The 18,998-nt window shown below is 37.2% G+C and overlaps 1 protein-coding gene across 2 annotated transcripts in view; it reads right to left on the bottom strand.

Moving 5' to 3' along the window:
* Nucleotides 1-18,998, bottom strand: part of prex2 (phosphatidylinositol-3,4,5-trisphosphate-dependent Rac exchange factor 2) — a 128,676-nt gene that overhangs the window by 5,751 nt on the left and 103,927 nt on the right. For both annotated transcript variants that reach the window (XM_038270201.1, XM_038270200.1), the window contains exons 36-38: nt 14,749-14,815; nt 12,107-12,297; nt 7,069-7,171 (exon numbers count right to left, since the gene is read on the bottom strand). In XM_038270201.1, coding sequence (XP_038126129.1) covers nt 7,069-7,171; nt 12,107-12,297; nt 14,749-14,815 — 361 coding nt within the window. The remainder of the gene's footprint in view (nt 1-7,068; nt 7,172-12,106; nt 12,298-14,748; nt 14,816-18,998) is intronic.

The raw sequence follows: 18,998 nt of genomic DNA on the forward strand, positions 1-18,998 counted from the left end.
TTACCAATCTGATTGCAAACAATATTTTGCAAGTTTGGCACAAAACTCCAAAAGTGGGCCGGACAAAAGTATTGGCAGCCTAATACTTGGTAGCACAAGCCAGAAATGTGAAATGTGAAGTCAACAAGTCATCTTCATGTCATGTATTTAATCTACCCAGCCAATTAACCAGGTGAGTCCAATATGCACAGGTTGATTCATGGTGAAGATTGGACTCACCTGCTTCAGTAGGTGGGTAGAACAAATACATGACATGGAGATGACTCGTTGACTCCACATTTCCCATCTCTGGCACAAGCTTTATACAAAATACAGCAACTGTGAAAATCCGCTTTCTATGGGATTCAGGTCAGGACTCATTGCTGGTCACTTTAGAGGTCTTTAGTGTGTTTTCTCTCAAACCATTTTGTAGTGCTGTTTGAAGTATGTTTTGGGTCATTGTCCTGCCATGACTCCTGAGGGAGACCCAGCCTTCTCACACTGGGGCCTACATTGTGCTGCCAAATTTGTTGGTAGTCTTCAGACTTCATAATGCCACACATACACAAGCAGCCAAGTGCCAGAGGCAGCAAAGGAACCCCAAAACATCAGAGAACCTCCGACATGTTAGAGAGAGTGTTCTTTTCTTTGAAGGCCTCGTTTTTTCTCCTCTAAAATCCATGTTGATGCCTTTTCCCAAAAAGCTGTACTTTTATCTCATCTGACCAGAAAACACTCAGAAATGTTTTGACAAACTACAGTCTCTCTTTTTTATGTCATGTGCTACATGAGCCACAGTATCATGTGCTTTAAATGTCTTGATGAAACTGCGCACTGTAGATACAGGAACATTCAGGCCTTTGGAGATACACTTGTAGCCTTGAGATTGCACATGCTGCCTCACAATTTTGTTTAAGTCCTCGGACAGTTCTTTGATCTTGTGGTACACACATGGACACAGCACTGAGGTTGAGTCATCTGTAATCAATTTTAACTGGCTGCAAGTGTAATTTAGGTATTGCCACCACCTGTTATGTGCCACAGGTTAGTAAAAGAGTGCTGTTAATTACACAAATCAGACAAGCATCACATGATTTCTCAAAGAGTGCCAATTATTTTTGTGTTTTGTCATTGCAAGCAAAATAAATGAGGATATCAATACCAAAGAACTTGTAATTGCAGTCATTTTCTGGGAGAAATTTTGCATTTTCTGTCAATACTTTTGGCCAGCATAAGTACAGTACATAATTCCAGACCTACAGTGCTGTATGTACCCAGGCAGCAATCCCTGGTGCAATCTTGATTGAATTGAGTGGAAATTATGGTTACTCTTATTTTTGTGTATTATAAGTGCAGATTACTTTGTGGATTTGCAGTGTGCATTTGTATATTGCAATTTATTTACACCCATGTCTCAGAAAAATACCTTTCTCACTTTTGTAACTGCTTTTGTTCAGTTGATTTGACCATTGTCATGTATTTTATTGCAAATTCATTTCTCTGTTTCATGGACCTGCACAGCCCTTTGGTTACTTTGGTGTGTAAAGCTTTTTATGAATGCACTTTGATAGTTTGATCGATAAAGTGATTCTTTTGCATCTTCTTAGGTGTTCAAATTTGAACATTCAGATGTAGAATTGGGGTTATTTGGATATCTTAGAAAATGACATATTTAACCTTAACTGACAGTTTGGCCATTATGGAACCAATGCACCCACAAGTCTCACACAGTACAGTAGATGTAAAACATTTATCTGACAGGATTCTTCTTGGGTGATGAGCGAATAACCTTTTGAGAGTCAGGGAGGAAGAAAACATGCCATTTAGCTATGCACTTACAGTAATCTTTTTCATCACCCAGTTTCTAAATAACCAATACACCTGGGTGCATGCGTAGGTTTGTAGACATATACATATATATATATATACATATATATACATATACATATATATACATATATATACATATACATATATATACATATATATACATATATATATATATACATATATATACATATATATATATACATATATATACATATATATATATACATATATATACATATATATACATATATATATACATATATACATATATATATACATATATATATATACATATACATATATATACATATACATATATATACATATATATACATATATATATATACATATATATATATACATATATATATATATATATATACATATATACATATACATATATACATATATATATATACATGTATATATATACATATATACATGTATATATATACATATATATATATACATATATACATATATATATATACATGTATATATATACATATATACATGTATATATATACATATATATATATACATATATACATATATATATATACATATATACATATATATATATACATGTATATATATACATATATATATATACATATATATATATACATATATATATATACATATATATATATATATATACATATATATATATATACATATATACATATATATATATACATATATACATATATATATATATATATACATATATACATATATATATATATATATACATATATATATACATACAGGTGCTGGTCATAAAATTAGAATATCATGAAAAAGTAGATTGATTTCAGTAATTCCATTTAAAAAGTGAAACTTCTATATTATATTCATACATTACATACAAACTCATATATTTCAGATGTTTATTTTGTTTAATTTTGATGATTACAAATGACAACAAATGAAAATCTCAAATTCATCATATCAGAAAATTAGAATATTACTGAAGACCAATAAAAACAAAGGATTTATAGAAATGTTGGCCAACTGAAAAGTATGAACATGAAAAGTATGAGCATGTACAGCACTCAGTATTTAGTTGGGCCTCCTTTGGCCTGTATTACTGCAGCAATGCGGCGTGGCATGGAGTCGATCAGTCTGTGGCCCTGCTCAGGTGTTATGATAGCCCAGGTTGCTCTAATAGTGGCTTTTAGCTCTTCTGAATTGTTGGGTCTGGTGTATTGCATCTTCTTCTTCACAATACCCCATAGATTTTCTATGGGGTTAAGGTCAGGAGAGTTTGCTGGCCAATTAAGAACAGGGATACCATGGTCCTTCAACCAGGTACTGGTAGCTTTGGCACTGTGTGCAGGTGCCAAGTCCTGTTGGAAAATGAAATCTGCATCTCCAAAAAGTTGGTCAGCTGCAGGAAGCATGAAGTGCTCTAAAACTTCCTGGTATGTGGCTGCGTTGACCCTGGACCTCAGAAAACACAATGGACCAACACCAGCAGATGACATGGCACCCCAAACCATCACTGACTGTGGAAACTTTACACTGGACTTCAAGCAACGTGGATGAAGTGCCTCTCTTCTTTTCCTCCAGACTCTGGGACCTTGATTTCCAAAGGAAATGCAAAATTTACTTTCATCAGAGAACATGACTTTGGACCACTCACCAGCAGTCCAGTCCTGTTTCTCTTTAGCCCAGGCAAGACGCTTCTGACGCTGTCTGTGGTTCAAGAGTGGCTTGACACAAGGAATGCGACAGCAGAAACCCATGTCTTTCATACGTCTGTGTGTGGTGGTTCTTGAAGCACTCACTCCAGCTGCAGTCCACTCTTTGTGAATCTCCCCCACATTTTTGAAGGGGTTTCGTTTCACAATCCTCTCCAGGGTGCGGTTATCTCTCTTGCTTGTACACTTTTTTCGACCACATCTTTTCCTTCCCTTCGCCTCTCTATTAATGTGCTTGGACACTGAGCTCTGTGAACAGCCAGCCTCTTTAGCGATGACCTTTTGTGTCTTGCCCTCCTTGTGCAAGGTGTCGATGGTCGTCTTTTGGACAACTGTCAAGTCAGCAGTCTTCCCCATGATTGTGTAGCCTATAGAACTAGACTGAAAGACCATTTAAAGGCTTTTGCAGGTGGTTTGAGTTAATTAGCTGATTAGAGTGTGGCACCAGGGGCCATCAATTTTGAACCTTTTCACAATATTCTAATTTTCTGATATGATGAATTTGAGATTTTCATTTGTTGTCATTTGTAATCATCAAAATTAAACGAAAAAAACATCTGAAATATATGAGTTTGTATGTAATGTATGAATATAATATACAAGTTTCACTTTTTAAATGGAATTACTGAAATCAATCTACTTTTTCATGATATTCTAATTTTATGACCAGCACCTGTATATATATATATATATATATATATATATATATACATATACATAAATATACATATATATATATACATATACATATATACATATACATATATACATATATACATATACATATATACATATACATATATATATACATATACATATATACATACATATACATATACATATATATATACATATACATATATATATATATATACATATATATATATATACATATATATATATATACATATATATATATATACATATATATATATATACATATATACATATATATATATATATATATATATATATATATATATATATATATATATATATATATATATATATATATATATATCCAACCAGACTTGGCTCACTATTTTTGTTGATAAACTGTACACAATGTGACAAAAAAAAAAATCGGAAAACAAAATCCCACACAATAGAGTGGTGTCCACACCGCTAAAATCTCATTTTTTTCTGAGACTACAACTTAAAACATTTAAAGTTATGCAAAATCTTAGCTGTTTGACTTCTCCATTTCAAGCAGCTACATAACCATCCAGACTACACTTTAAAAAAAAAGACACGAAGCAGCTAGCCAAGATTTGGTCACGGCTGAGGGCTTTATAGAGTGAAAATCTCTATGTGCTTAAGAAAAGATGGAATTTCCACCCTTGACCCGAAACACACATGCAAAACAGTCAGGACTGAAGCTTGAGAGTTTTTTTCCATAAAAATATTCTAGGCTGACATTTTTCCCTTAAATTCAGAGCTTCCTTACATGGTTATATATGTATATATATGTTTTTTCTCATAAAGCAGTAATAGAAGAAAAGATTAGAGAAAGGACAAGCAGATTGAGGTGCAGCCAATCAGAAATCAGTCAGATGACCAAACTAAAGCCTATAAAACCCACTACAGTTCTAGGCTCCCAGTAAGGACCTTTCATCTTTGATCTAATTATGTTTGTGATATAATAGAAGTAGCTGCATGTTTTAAAGTTAAAGGGAAATCAGCCCTGCGGGCTGTTAACTGCCTATGTAAAGCTACATTTTTAAAGGGATGAATATTTTGCAAGTTCACATGAAGGTTAATATGGTCAACCTTGACAGGAGGTGGACTAGTTGGTCCACTGGACTATGTGGTCCACATGTCATGATCTTGGCACCATAAGCAGGGTTTTTTCTACTTTTCACTCATCTGCTTTGCTCTGCCCTGCGCTCATTATCTCATTATGTGACCTGTTTCTGTCTTGTGGATCCCGAGTTTTGCTTTGGCCCTGTCTGCTCTGGTAGTCTGATCTGTCTGAACTTATCCCTGGATTCTACCGGCTTATTGAACTTCGACTGTTCTTCTGACCTCGGCTTGGATACTCATTTTGCACCGCCCCGGCTCTCCGATTTTCTTGTCTCTAAACCTGGTTCTCCTTCAACTTCAGCTCAGGATGTCCCCTTCTGGACACCGTTGCCCCTCGGCGTCGGCTGGCATCAGCTCTGGACATCCCTTGGAGCTCTGGAGGGCGGCAACTGCCGCAAGCGGAAGACAATTTCCCTCTCGGATCCATTTCCTTCTTCTGAGATCGGGTTGAACTCTAAACCAGGTCAGTGACTATTGCTGTTAGCCCTTGTCAGCCTTTACTTCTGAGTCACTGACCTGATTTTCTACTCCTACAGAGGATACGGTTTAGCCGCCCAAACTGAAGAACTGCTGCGTGCTTACTGCTTAAAGAATTGTTTCAAATCTTCCAGATCTGTCTGCTTGAATATTGGGTCCTAAATCTAAAAAGAGACAGATACTAACTGCAGCAAACAATTATGTCTGCAGAAAAGATCCATGATCTGTAATGGTTTAGAGCAAAACGAAGAGCATATAACACAGCCTAGTTAGCGGCTGTTCTAACATTTACCTTCAGGTCAGTGCTACATATATAAACAAACAGAGTTTCTTTTCCCAGTTTCACTGCAGCATTTGGCAGGTTCATGCTTTTAGCGTGAACGTCTGCATCAATGCAATTTTCCTTGTGGTTTTCCTTAACTAGCAATGCATTGTTTGGTTTGGTGTCTGTTATTCTTCCTAAATACGATTATTTTATGGGGTAGCAGTCTAGCACATTTACTTATCCATCAAGCACAATTATAAAAAGGTCTTTAATGCCCATAATGGATGTTTTCATGGTGTGGGCAAATGCCTTGCAGAAAACATTAAGAAATCCCCAAAATTTTACTTTCAGAGACAGATTGGATATTGAAGGTTGGTTCCTCGCATCATCACCTCTATTAATATATAAGGCTATTCTTGGTGCGCTTCCATCTTATTTATGTTCATTTCTTATGAAAAAAAGTCATTACTCTCTCCGTTCTCAGGCTGTTGTCTTGTTTTCTGTCCCACGTGTCAGTACTGAGCTGGGTAAAAAGGCCTTTGCTTACTCTGCTCCCTTTACATGGAATTTGCTGCAAAATAACTTGAAACTTAGTAAATTGGTTCCTTTGAATACTTTTAAGCTGAGAATTAGATGTTTTGAGTTAGACTCCCTCACATGTCAATGTTTTAATTGAAATTTTATTGTAAGTGCATATTTGGCTTTTATGTGTGTGTCTTGTACGTATGTAATGATGTGATGTAATTTTGATGCCTATCTTGGCCAGGTCTCCCTTGCAAAAGAGATTTTTAATCTCAATGGGTATTACCTGGTTAAATAAAGGATAAATAAAAAAATAAATATAAATAAAGCATATTTTGTGATGTTAGGCAAACTCTTAACAACTCTTTAAAGTTTGCAGCTTTACAAATAACTTGTAGACCATTTTTGTTCCACAAGCTTGAATGAAAGACAGTGTTAACAGTCAGCTTCTTTGGCAAAGTCATCTTTGGTCAATGACTGTCTTACCTGTTTCCTCATGACATCAGTAGCCTGCATGATGCAGCGGGGGGGAAGGCCATGATTTCGAGCCAACAGGATAGCCTGCTCCAATGTGACACTCAAAGTGCATCTGTAGGTTGGATAAGAACACAAGTGTAGACTTTGAGTCTCTAATTGAAAGTCAAGGAGCTCAGCTATGTTTAACTTCCAACCCCATTTAATCTTAAAAATGTATTTAGTCCAAATGAGGATAAACATGAACGAAAAACAAAGAGAATGCTAAAATGTCTTTTCTTCCATCCACAGAAGGCAAGTTAAAATTTATTTCAAGCATGTCCCATTTGCATGAGCATATTTTGGTTATTTTTTGTAAGCCGTCATTACCATTTTATCCCTCCTGCTTGGTGTTTGCTCATTTCCTCGCTGAGTTAGTCACAGCAAGGAAACATGCATCTTCTGAGCCTTAAAAAAGCCTCCATGGCTAATGTTTTGGGTTTTTATTAGAATGAGCAGAAGGAGACTGAAGCTAGAGGTTGTCTGTCAGCACCTGAAGAGACTCCTCAAGATTTATGCTTACTGTGGTGAAGAGGAAAAGGGTCCAAGGACAAGTCAGTGTGTTTCGTTTGGGAGAGATTCACATAAGCATGTAATGTGTGTTAAAGGAGTCTTGACATGAGCCTGTGATTCATTAGCTGCAGCAAATGTCGTTTTTAGTCATGTACAGTGGATAAAATACGTACTGTAGTAAATATTGAACACAATTGATTTCTGAGCAAAATAGTTTCAAATGGGACTATTAACAATGAATTCACACCAAAATAGTGTGACACTATTCATGCTATTAAACAAACGGATACTAATCACTAGATAATCCATAAATGAGATTGTGAACTGAAATACACGGAAACCTTTTCAGGAAACAATCACTTTCAGATGGTTCCTGTAAGGAGAAATTAATGACATGCATTGTACAAGTGAGACCCAATTAAAACCCATATAAAATCAGTTCTTTATGCAGAACCTTTATATGATTTAAGTAGCATCATTTACTGAGCCACTCAATCAGCTTTATTTTCTTTTTCTGAAACCAGCTTTCTAGAATCCATCTGGGATCCCTGTTTTAGTAAAGAGTTTATTCCTCAGATTGCTGTTAATATTGTACATAATCAGTTCTCCATTCATTCTATGTCATAAAAATCATGAGAATCAAATGTTGAAAGGTGGAGCATATGGATCAGCTGTTTTAAAATTCTTATCTGTTATGTTTTTGGATTGTACAGTCTTGTAGTGTGCATTTATATAGTACATTGCAACTGACTGCATTAGTAGTTTTTCAGTTTTTTCTGAATAGCTTGCTAATGATTCCAGTCTCTTAGGCTATGTTCACACTGCAGGCCTTAATGTTCAATTCTGATTTTTTTTTTTTTTTTTTTTTTGTGTGAAATCCGATTCTTTTGCGTGGTTGTTCACATTTCCAAACATAGGTGTAATACTGCTCTGTATTTATGGAAGTAAACATGCATGGTAGTGCTGGAGCGCATCTTGCAGTATTTTATTTCTTTCCCAACCTCAGATAGTGCATTAAAGACATAATCTTTTCAAGAAGGTTGAAAATAAAGATCCGCCTCATCATCTGCCATGGTTATTTTTTTTCTCCCTGCTTCTGCGTAGCAAGACGCAGAATAGTCACCTTTGTTGAGTATTAATGGAATACAGGTTGGATGAATGCGATGTGGCCGATCAGACACAGGTTGCATTTGAAAAGAGCAGATTCAGGACCACATAGCCAAGTGACCTGGATCGCATTGAGGAAAAAAATCAACTCTGTATTCAGACTGTGATGAGAAGATCAGATACTGTACAGGCTGCATATAGGCTTACGGATTTGGGTCACTTTAGACTGCAGTATAAATGTAGCCTTAGATCACTGGTTTTCAAACTTTGTCCTCAAGACCCACTGTCCTGCAGGTTTTAAATATTTCCCCACCTCTTCACACACGACTTAACTAAGTTGGTGAGGGGCCTGCTTATCACCCATTCAATCATTTTATGCAGATGTGCTGCAGCAGAAATGCATATAAAACATGCCGGGCGGTCAGTCCCGAGGACCCAGTTCGAAAAACCACTGTCTCATATAACTCTTAAAAATTATTCATTTGGATTACTCTGTCAGAACTTTTCTGGAAGATTAACGGTAAAATACTCTAAAGAAGGGCACTAAAGGTGAAGACCTAGGAGTTCAAAAATGCCACCATAATCAATACCATAAATATGTTTTGCCATATTAAACACCAGCATACTGTATAAGAGTGGTTGGTGCTAAACCATCACTAATGTGTAAAACAGCTAATGTGAAGCAGGATTGCTTTTAAATACAATCAGCTTTTTTATTGGCTAGCTATGCATTTTTGCTTCTAATTTCCCATCATGCTTTACATACTCTTTACCTGCCATTTTCATTTTAGTAAACCAAGCACCATTTCAAATTTGTTGAATATATTTATAATATATAATTATTTTAATCAGGCTAACTTATTTTCTACGCTGTGTGTATTCAGATTTCTGGTCTTCACCTTAGCACACACAAACACAATGCTGCTCATTGATAAATCCTTAGTGAGGCAGTGACAAGTGTCAAAGCTGCTCAGTTGACCTTTCTTTGACACCAAGAAGCGCCTGTGTATCGATTGGGTCTTTTCACTCCAAATTAAACTGTCCAAAGCTCTGAGGCTGCAAGGTTTGCTTTCATTCAATAACCACCACCATGGAGTTATTAGGAAATCTGAGCTGTTTGTTTATTATCTCTAAATGAGAAAGGGGAAAAAAAAAAAAAAACAAGCAGATGTGCGTCAGGGGTGGTATAGCTGCCAGAAGTCCTTATTTGAAGTCAATCAGATCAAGACTTTATCCCCTGGGATTCAGTCGCATAACTTTATGACAGGCCTGACAGTGTGATAAAAGTAATGAACCTAACAATCATCAGGAGGATGCATCAGGTAGTAACACACTAAAGAGGTGCAAAATATGTCCTTTCACAGTTCAAACCTCAGAATATTTTAAGCACCCATTTTAGGTTCTATGCCGACGAAGAGGAGGGGGTGGGGGAATCACTCGGAGAGAATCTTTAAATATCTTGTCAGCTGGAGCAGGATGAAGGAAATGCACAAAATCTGTGTATGTGTGCACGAAGCGTAGTTTCTAGGTTCATTAGGGCTGGAGAGATAGTGGGAGATGATTTATATCCATCTGTTTTATGTCGTTCCAACACATCCCATTTACACCCAAAGTGGAGAACATAGTCCAAGAGGAAATATGTGAAAGACGAAGGAAGGGAAAAACAGATCAAATACAAAAGGAAAAAAAAATAATACAATATGCATTCATACAATGGGCATATAATAAAAGAAAAATAAGCATAGTTTTCTTTCAGCTACAGTAAACTGACCGGCCAATTATGGACAACCTCTAATCATACACTAGATTATTACTGACTGAAATGAGAACACAGTAAATTATTTTGGTCTGCATCAGGGATGGACAGTATTACTCAAATGCCAACTCTTCTGCATGTCTTTGAGGCCTGGAGTTGCCCATCTCTGGTCTAACCATGAAGAACAAGTGGGTGAGATGAAAGCTAACACTGCACATCCGTATGGATGCTGTAGGTGTCGTTCATCACGCAAGCTAGGCTTTGCCCTAGTGAACGACTGTGGTGGCAGTATCATGGTGTTTGCTGCTTCTCTTCTGCAAGTAGAGGGAAGCTAATCAAGGCTGATGGTAGAATTAAGCATTCAGGCAACACAAATCTCCTTCTGCAGCGCCGTTCACAGTCTCTCATCCCATCTGATTGAGCTTAAGGGTTTTAAAAAAAAAAGGAATAAGTAAAAATATCTGTCTCTAGTTGTGCAAAGCTGTTAGAAATGTAATCCTAAAAGATGTGCAGCTGTAAACATAGCAAAAGGTGTCTCTAAAACTGATCCGACACCAAGTTCTAATTTATGTGTGGGTGATGAGCAAAGAAAGCTGGATGGGAGAGATATGCTGCAAATTGGGAACAGCTTTTATTAAAACTCATCCATCAGATCAACTAATCCAATCAATTCAGCCTTAGATGACTGCCACATTGCTGAATCCAGTTTCACACTACTAATCAACTGTCTTGGTTTCGTTTTCTTTTTCACTTGCTTGCTTTTTTTTTCTTTTTACTTAAAGTGATGTGTTGGTATTTGTAGTAATCTGGCTCCATGAAAAGGTTTAATTTTCACTTCCTCGGTCTTCCTTCTTCAGCTTTAGGTAATTTCTAAGGAACCACAACCCAAATAACCCTAAATATGACGGGATTTGACAACTTTGATGTTACGGTGTACTGTGACTCCCTGTCAGACGGAGTTGAATCAGCTCAAAAAGAAAACACAGTTATATATGCAACTTGTGAGTAAATAAAGTCGTGGAACTCATTGCACAGGCAGAAACTTTGGATTAAAGCTAAGGCGAGCTGTTGCCTCCCATTGCAGCACTTCGTCAAGCCATCACTCATACGCAGAGAATGCATGGGCGCACTGGTGGGTGAGAAGGAGACAAAAAGATATGGAAACTGTCAGAGGGTGAGGAAAAGATGGTATCAGAGAGATTGGTGAGCAGGCGGGGTGAAGGAGTTAGAGATGAAGATGAAAGCAGCAACTGGGGATCAGGGGTGACAAACGATCAGGATATTTCCGTCTTCAAGCACTGATGAATGAGACCCCCAGCGACAGGTGCAGAACCTCATATAGAATTCAATGAAAAAGGAGGTAATTGACCTGTCGCCTTCCTGTGTAAAAAGGGCTCTGCCTCCTTAAAGTCCTTAATTTGGATTGAAAACCAAAGAGGCTAATTAACAAGAATACCTGGCGTTAATTCACACAAAGTGGGGCTCTAATCGAAGATATTAGCAGCACTGAATCTGTAGAGTAAAATGGCAAAGGTGAACGCTGTGTAAATGGGCTTTGTGCAGGTCTGTGCTGCATTTCTCCTGCCCCAAGATCTAAAACAATTCACTGCATTTTAATTGGCTGATTGGACTCACCGATGAACACCACTGTTGCACATGACGACGTGCGTGGCTCCCAGACGGGAGCAGAGCTCAGACGCCACAGTGAGGAGCCCCACACCAGAAGCCCCACAGGCTGTGTACTGGCAGGCAGCGGTACGGCGGCACCTGATAAAGCTCTCCATCAGACGGTAGAGTTCCTCCAGAGCATTGAGAGGTCGCATCAACTGGACAGAAAAAAAGTCAGCAGAGTAGAGCACAGGATAACGGGAAAAAATTTAGCCAGCCAAAATGGTTCAGAGGGAAACTCATAAAATTGTTCCAGATCATAAAGCTCTAATAGGCCAGGAAGCTTTTAGTGTTTTTAAATTGACTGGTACATTTAACATCGGCATTATATATATATATATATATATATATATATATATATATATATATATATATATATATATATATATATATATATATATATATATATATATATATATATATATATATATATATATATTTTGTGTGTGTATGTTTCTTTTTTCTCAGTGTTGTTCCAGATTGATTCACATTCCCATCTCAAAAGTAAATGAAATAAATAAGAATAAGGGAACAAAATTTGAACAGGGAGGTACCATTAGTCATCATAATCAAATGACTCACGTTTTCCAAATAAAGCTGAGCCTTTTTGAATTTTTTTTCAATCCACTTCTCCCAGCATGACTTAAACTATTCCTGCTTGTTGTTTATAGCAGTGGTCATCTTTTCCATTTTATAAATATCCGATGTTATTTCCCACCATGTTGTCAGATTTGGTACTTCCTTCTCTCTGGACACTATTAAAATGCTTAATAGAAATGTCTCATTTTTATCCAAGACTCTAGTTTCTAAAAACATTTTGTTTGTTTTTTAGGGTATTACTTATTAAAACATTTCTTGCAGTATTCTATGACTATTTTCCAATATATTTTAATTAATATTAAAGTGATCCCCTCTTTGATTTCCTCACTTTCTCTTTTCTAGGAAGGGAGACCACTGTTGTAATGTGAATTCTGACATGGCAAAATAATTGATGACTATGCAGTCTTCAGCTTCACTTAATACACAGGTAATATACTAAGGTAAAATAGTAAGCTAAAACTCCAAACCTTAAAACGTTCAAGCTAAAATGTGTACATTTAGGCTACGTTCACACTGCAGGCCTTGATGCTCAATTCCGATTTTTTTGTGAAAACCCATTTTTTTGCGTTGCCGTTCATATTTCCACATAAATGCCACTTGTATGTGATCTCCTGTGTGAACTGCATTCATACAACGCAAGTGTGCCGCATTTACGTAAGTAAACATGGATGGTAGTGCTGGCGCCCATCTAGCGGTCTTTTCCAACCATAAAAACAAAATCTTTTCAATATGGTTAAACATAAATACTGCTTGCCGCATCATCATCTGCCATTGTTGTTGTTGTTCCTGCCGCTTCTGCGTAGCAAGACGCAGAATAGTGACCTTTGTCGGGTATTAATGACGTTCAGGTCGGATGAATCCGACCTGGCCATTCACACACAGGTCGCATTTGAAAAGATCAGCTTTGTATCAGATTCAGGACCACATAGCCATGTGGCCTGGGTCGCATTGGAAAAAAATCGGATCTGTGTTGTTCAGACTGCCATTAAAAGATCAGATTCAGGTTGCATATGGGCCAAAAAAAATCGGATTTGGGTCAGCTCAGGCTGCAGTGTGAACAAAGCCTTAGTTGTTGTTTTTTTGTTTATGGACAGGAGATGGAGTGGAGCTTTTAAATACCCTCTCCTACTGTACCATCCAGTGGGTAAGCACCCAACCATGTCTACAATGATATAAAGACAATCTCAATTCATTTTGACTTAATAGATTTAGGATTATGGAAAAATCAGCCATCAGTTGGGAATTTTGTCCTAGAAAATGTAACCTTTCAGCTACTGAAAAGCAACTTTGAAGACTGAAAAGTCTTCAAAGTTGCAGGGACAATTTAAAAGGAGAAAAACAAATTGCTGACACACCCCATATGCAGTGATTTGGTGGTAATAAAAGAATTAAAAATAACTCTTTTGTTGAATAAACCATTGCCATACCTGAATAAGGGCAGTACTTTGGGCAATGACATAATTAGAAGGCTACATTTTGAATGACGCTGGGGTGTTTATATAAATGTTTTTCCATAATTTCTGACAAAATAGTGATAAATGAACATTATGAACATGGAGCCTTTTATTTTAATGTGGCTGAACCGAGTTAGGAACTCGAGGTAATCAACTGTAATGAAGACAAAAGTAAAATATGCCGGTTCTTTACTCATTTCGACAAAAACTAAGGTTCGTTTGCTTTCTGGTAAGGAAAAGTTATTCAGTTATTTATTTGAGCTTGTATCTTTAGTTCAGCTTGAATTAAATCTACAGTATAGCCATGTTAAATATAAAATAACATAAAAGAAAAACACGATCTGAGTGAAATCAAACTGCCTATTTTTACTCTTTATAACATTTTGAGCTGTAACATAAGCAAACAAAGATTCATATGCATCTTTAAAAGCCCATACTTATTTAAATATTTATGCATATAATGGTTGCTTGTAAACTTCTGGCTGTTGTAAGCACATGTGAGGCCCTAAAGTCAAATAGATTGTTTTACTGATGCAAAATGAGGCCAAGTCTTACCTTATCTATGAGGGCGGCTTTGGGTGTAGTGCTGGGTGGTATGTTGGACTGATCCAGGAAAAAAGCCCTGAGAAGAAATAAGTTATGTTTAATATGAGTAATAAAAATGCTATGTGTGGATATGTACTGCGGTTTGTTTTTAAAATAGTCTATTTTGATAGTCTGGTAACTAATATGCTTCACTGTTAGATCATCAAGATCACTGGCCTCCTCCCTGGAAAAAAGTAGGCCTGCCTCTTTATATGGAGAGCCTGCATCTCACTATCAATCAGGGTAACTTGGGCACAGCAAAGCAGAAACACAGACAAAGCATCTATGTCCTGGGAATTGATCCAAAATGCCAAAGCTTCACTCATTCATGCAGATCAGGACCAATTGTTCTGTTTTCCTCTGCGTCCACTGGAGGCAGCACTGTATCGGTGACTGCATGCAGATGCTGTGCAGCCTGCCGCAATGAGCCCATCTGAGGTTGATTGCTGCTGGTGCAAACTCAGCAGTCTTTGCCTCCATCGGATGTCAGTATTCAGACAGTGAGCTAAATATAGGGATATTACACCCCATTAAAGCCGACGTAATAAAATCATCAATCTACTCCATTAAGCCTTGTTCTAAAGGATCAAATTCAGCCTTATGCAACACATTTGTGAAACCATGCATAAGGAAAAAAATAACCCTGATTTAAAAGACTGCAAAGCACACTGAAAAATGGAGATTGTTTACAAGATTAAGTGAAGCAGATCACATTCATCTGCATCGATTCTGCTGTAAAGTGATTAAAAGAGCAGTTAGGCAATCCATCCAATGTGGTTCCTATTCCCGACATTAAAACAATAATAATATTAAGTAAAATTGGATTTAGGATGTCTTAAGGTGACAATTCATGTACCCTGACATTAAAGGGACTTCAGATATAATCATCAAGTAAAATGTTTTACAGTTATAAATATTCTTCAGCCCTGGGTGACAAAATAAAGAATCCACAAGATACGACTACATTACAGAGTCAGAATGATAATTTGTCTGACTAATGAGACATGAGTCCCAGGAGTAAGCAAATCTATCTTAGCATCCTTGCATATTTACTCCGGAGCTGCTGATGAGTAATGTAACATATGCACTTATGGCAGCTTTCCAGGTGTTTAATCCCCTAACTGCCAAATTATGCATTAACCTTGTAGCTTGCAGCAGAATCCGACAACTAGCAGAGCTTGGTTTTGGTTCAGCTAACAGTGCGTGTAATGGGTTCAAGATGGGCATTTCACTCAAATGACCTATTAAAGTGGAGGTTACAAAGTGTTAAGGTGTAATAGAGACTGCCATAATATGAAAATATACGCTTAACAGATCTAAAAGTGGGAAACATGAACATACTTTTTTTGCTGTGTTTTGTTTATCTAAAACCCCCAAAAGCAAAGTGCATCTTGCACCACTGAGATCTCCAAGGTCGTCCTTCCAGGAGGAAGACCCAGAGTGCGCTAGGGAGACAATCTTTCTTGGCTGGCCTCGGAGTGCCTGGGGTAGAGCTGGAGGTGGTTTTTGGGGAGGACTGAGACTGCTACCATAGACCCTGGATACAGCAGGAGATGAAGAGTGTGAGTACTGCTGCAGTGAGACTACAGGGGTGAGAGTTTGTGAAGATGGATCACAAAAGACCAGAGATGACAAAAGTACTCACTTTCCGTACTTGATTAAAAGTACAGATACTTGTGTTAAAAAAATACTCTGGTAAAAGTGGAAGTACTGATTAAACTTCTTTACTCAAGTAAAAGTAACAAAGTACAGGCTTGTAAATTTACTTAAAGTATAAAAGTAAAAGTAGAAACCACTTTTTTCATGCCATTGCCTACATTTTACATGGATGTCTGCCAATAGGACTAGATCTCCTTTGTGTTCATTTTCAATCATCTCGTCGTCCATACTACTATGCTAACGCCACCGCCGCCAAGCTGCAATGATTTGCTGCGAATGAATACCGCCGAATCTGTCGATTCATCTTGTAGTGGTGCGTCAAATGCAACGTAGATTCCCATCCAATTAGATTAAATTTGGTATTGATGACGTGAAAAATAATAACGGTAACTCCATTGAAATGATTTAAAACTAAAGTAACGAGCCAATTTTTTAAAATGTAAGGAGTAGAAAGTACAGATATTTGTGTAAAAATGTAAGGAGTAGAAGTAAAAAGTCGCCATTAAAAATAAGTAGTAAAGTAAAGTAAAAATATCAGAAAAATATAATTGAGTACAGTAACGAAGTATTTGTACTTCGTTACTTCCCATCTCTGCAAAAGACCAGCTCTCAAACCCAATCAAAGACTCAACAGAAGGGTGAGAAAATAAACTTTGTCTAGTGTGAAAAAAGGGCCAAATTGCAGTCTGATCCACAATGGAATAAAACAACAGTAAACAGTGGGAAACTTCAACTAGAAGGGAGCAGAGATGTGCCATGGTAATTTCCCTCCTGTTGCTAAAATGGTAAGATGCTCTGTTCAAAATGACTTCCATATATATGTAACTTTTTTGCCACAGATGACATTATGCTTCTAAATAAATGACAGTTTTCTCTTCTCCCATGCGTGTTCCCAACAGTGTTGTCATTTCACCTTGTAACCAGGGGAGGTACATTTCTGCAAAAACTCTGGAACTTGCGTTATGATCTCATAATGTTAAAAGCCTTGATTTAAAAACATCATTTTGTGTTTACTCCTGTTGTCTTTAGCAAAGATTGAAATGTTTTTTTTTGTTCTTAAAACACCTCAGAGTGAGAAACATGCCAAAAAAAAAAATACGAGGGCAAACAGTTCTGTGTACAGTAGTATGATTACTTTACTGTACTTTTTTACTCAAAAATGTTTATATTAGAGAATGAAATCCCTGATTCCCCAGTTTTAGTTTTGGTACTCTGGGAAAACTTATTTAGTAGGGAAGAGAGCAAAAATGTGTACGTATTTGGTTTTTAAAAGGTTTCTGACAACTGATGTAACTGCCAGACTGGGCAAGTAAGTAGGCAGCCGAGAGTCACATGTTAACTTTGGAGGAGTAAGATCTAAAGAGAAGCACCATCTCCTGGTCAGACCTGTAATTCAGTAAAATGGAGGCGTCAAGAGTAAAAACAATATGCATGCCCAGGAGAAAGAGGGGGTCACTCCAGTGGCTGGAAGTTGGAGGGGATTTTGCAGGGAAGTGAGCTGCCATTCAACTGATGTTTGACTGGGAAGGTCTATTTTGAAAGGCTGCTACTTTAGGATCTCCTGACAGGACATTTAGTCATGCTCTCTATAAATCTGGTCTTCATAAAAGCAGTGATAAGAAGAACGCCTTAAGTACTGTTGTCATTTTTCAACAAGTGAAGCAGGAAACATTACAAAAAAAAGGAAGCTACTGCAACAAAAAAGCAGGAGCTGCTCATGATCTTTTTGTCATTGTTACGTGAACAACTCCCTATTCTTTGTTTTTTGTCTTAAAGTGGAAATCAAGGCAACCATAAGCTTAAGACTGCCTGTAGCTCATACAGCAAAAACTAAACCATTTCTGACCCCGCACACACACATAGAGCAAAAGGATTTCAACGAGGCCCTAATGGAGACTTTGGCTGCTGGCCAAAGATGACCTGCTCTCATGTAGTTGGGTTATTTTACTGGGGAAATGAGAACTCAATTCACTTTGTTTTTTCTTGCTTTGTGACAATGGGACACTGGAGGCCCTTCGAAGCACAGCAGCAAATCCAGTCAGCTGCTGTGCGGAGAGAGGAAAAGGCATGGATGTGTTTAAGATTGTAGTGTTGGAATGGATAGATTCGCAGCGAACCGTTAATTCAAAAAGTTAAGTAAAAAAATAAATGGTCCTTGAAACCCCACAAGAGAGATAAGTCTTAGGGTTCTCACTTTCACTTGAACATTGGGACACAGGTAACTTGTCTAGAATTTACGATATTGGTGCATATATACGACTCCACAGAGGTATGAAAAAGTCCACACAAATCACTCACTAGGCTATGGTGAATAAAACTCACTGCTATCAACACAAACACAAATCCCCTGGCATGTGTGGGAAAGCAGCCAAGGAGTTAATGAGGGCCTCCAAGAGTCCTGAGATGCCCCATTGTGATGTTGCTGTGTTGACACCAGGAGGAGGAATAGCATGCTTCTCATTAATGGACAAATAATTATAACCTTGTGAAGCCCCACTTTAGCTCTGAAAAACGACATGTTCCCACTAGAATATTTGAGTATATGTTACACTGATGTCATA

This window comes from Cyprinodon tularosa, unplaced genomic scaffold (genome assembly GCF_016077235.1).
Source record: "Cyprinodon tularosa strain WSP-4 unplaced genomic scaffold, ASM1607723v1 ctg754, whole genome shotgun sequence".
Classification (NCBI taxonomy): Eukaryota; Metazoa; Chordata; class Actinopteri; order Cyprinodontiformes; family Cyprinodontidae; genus Cyprinodon; species Cyprinodon tularosa.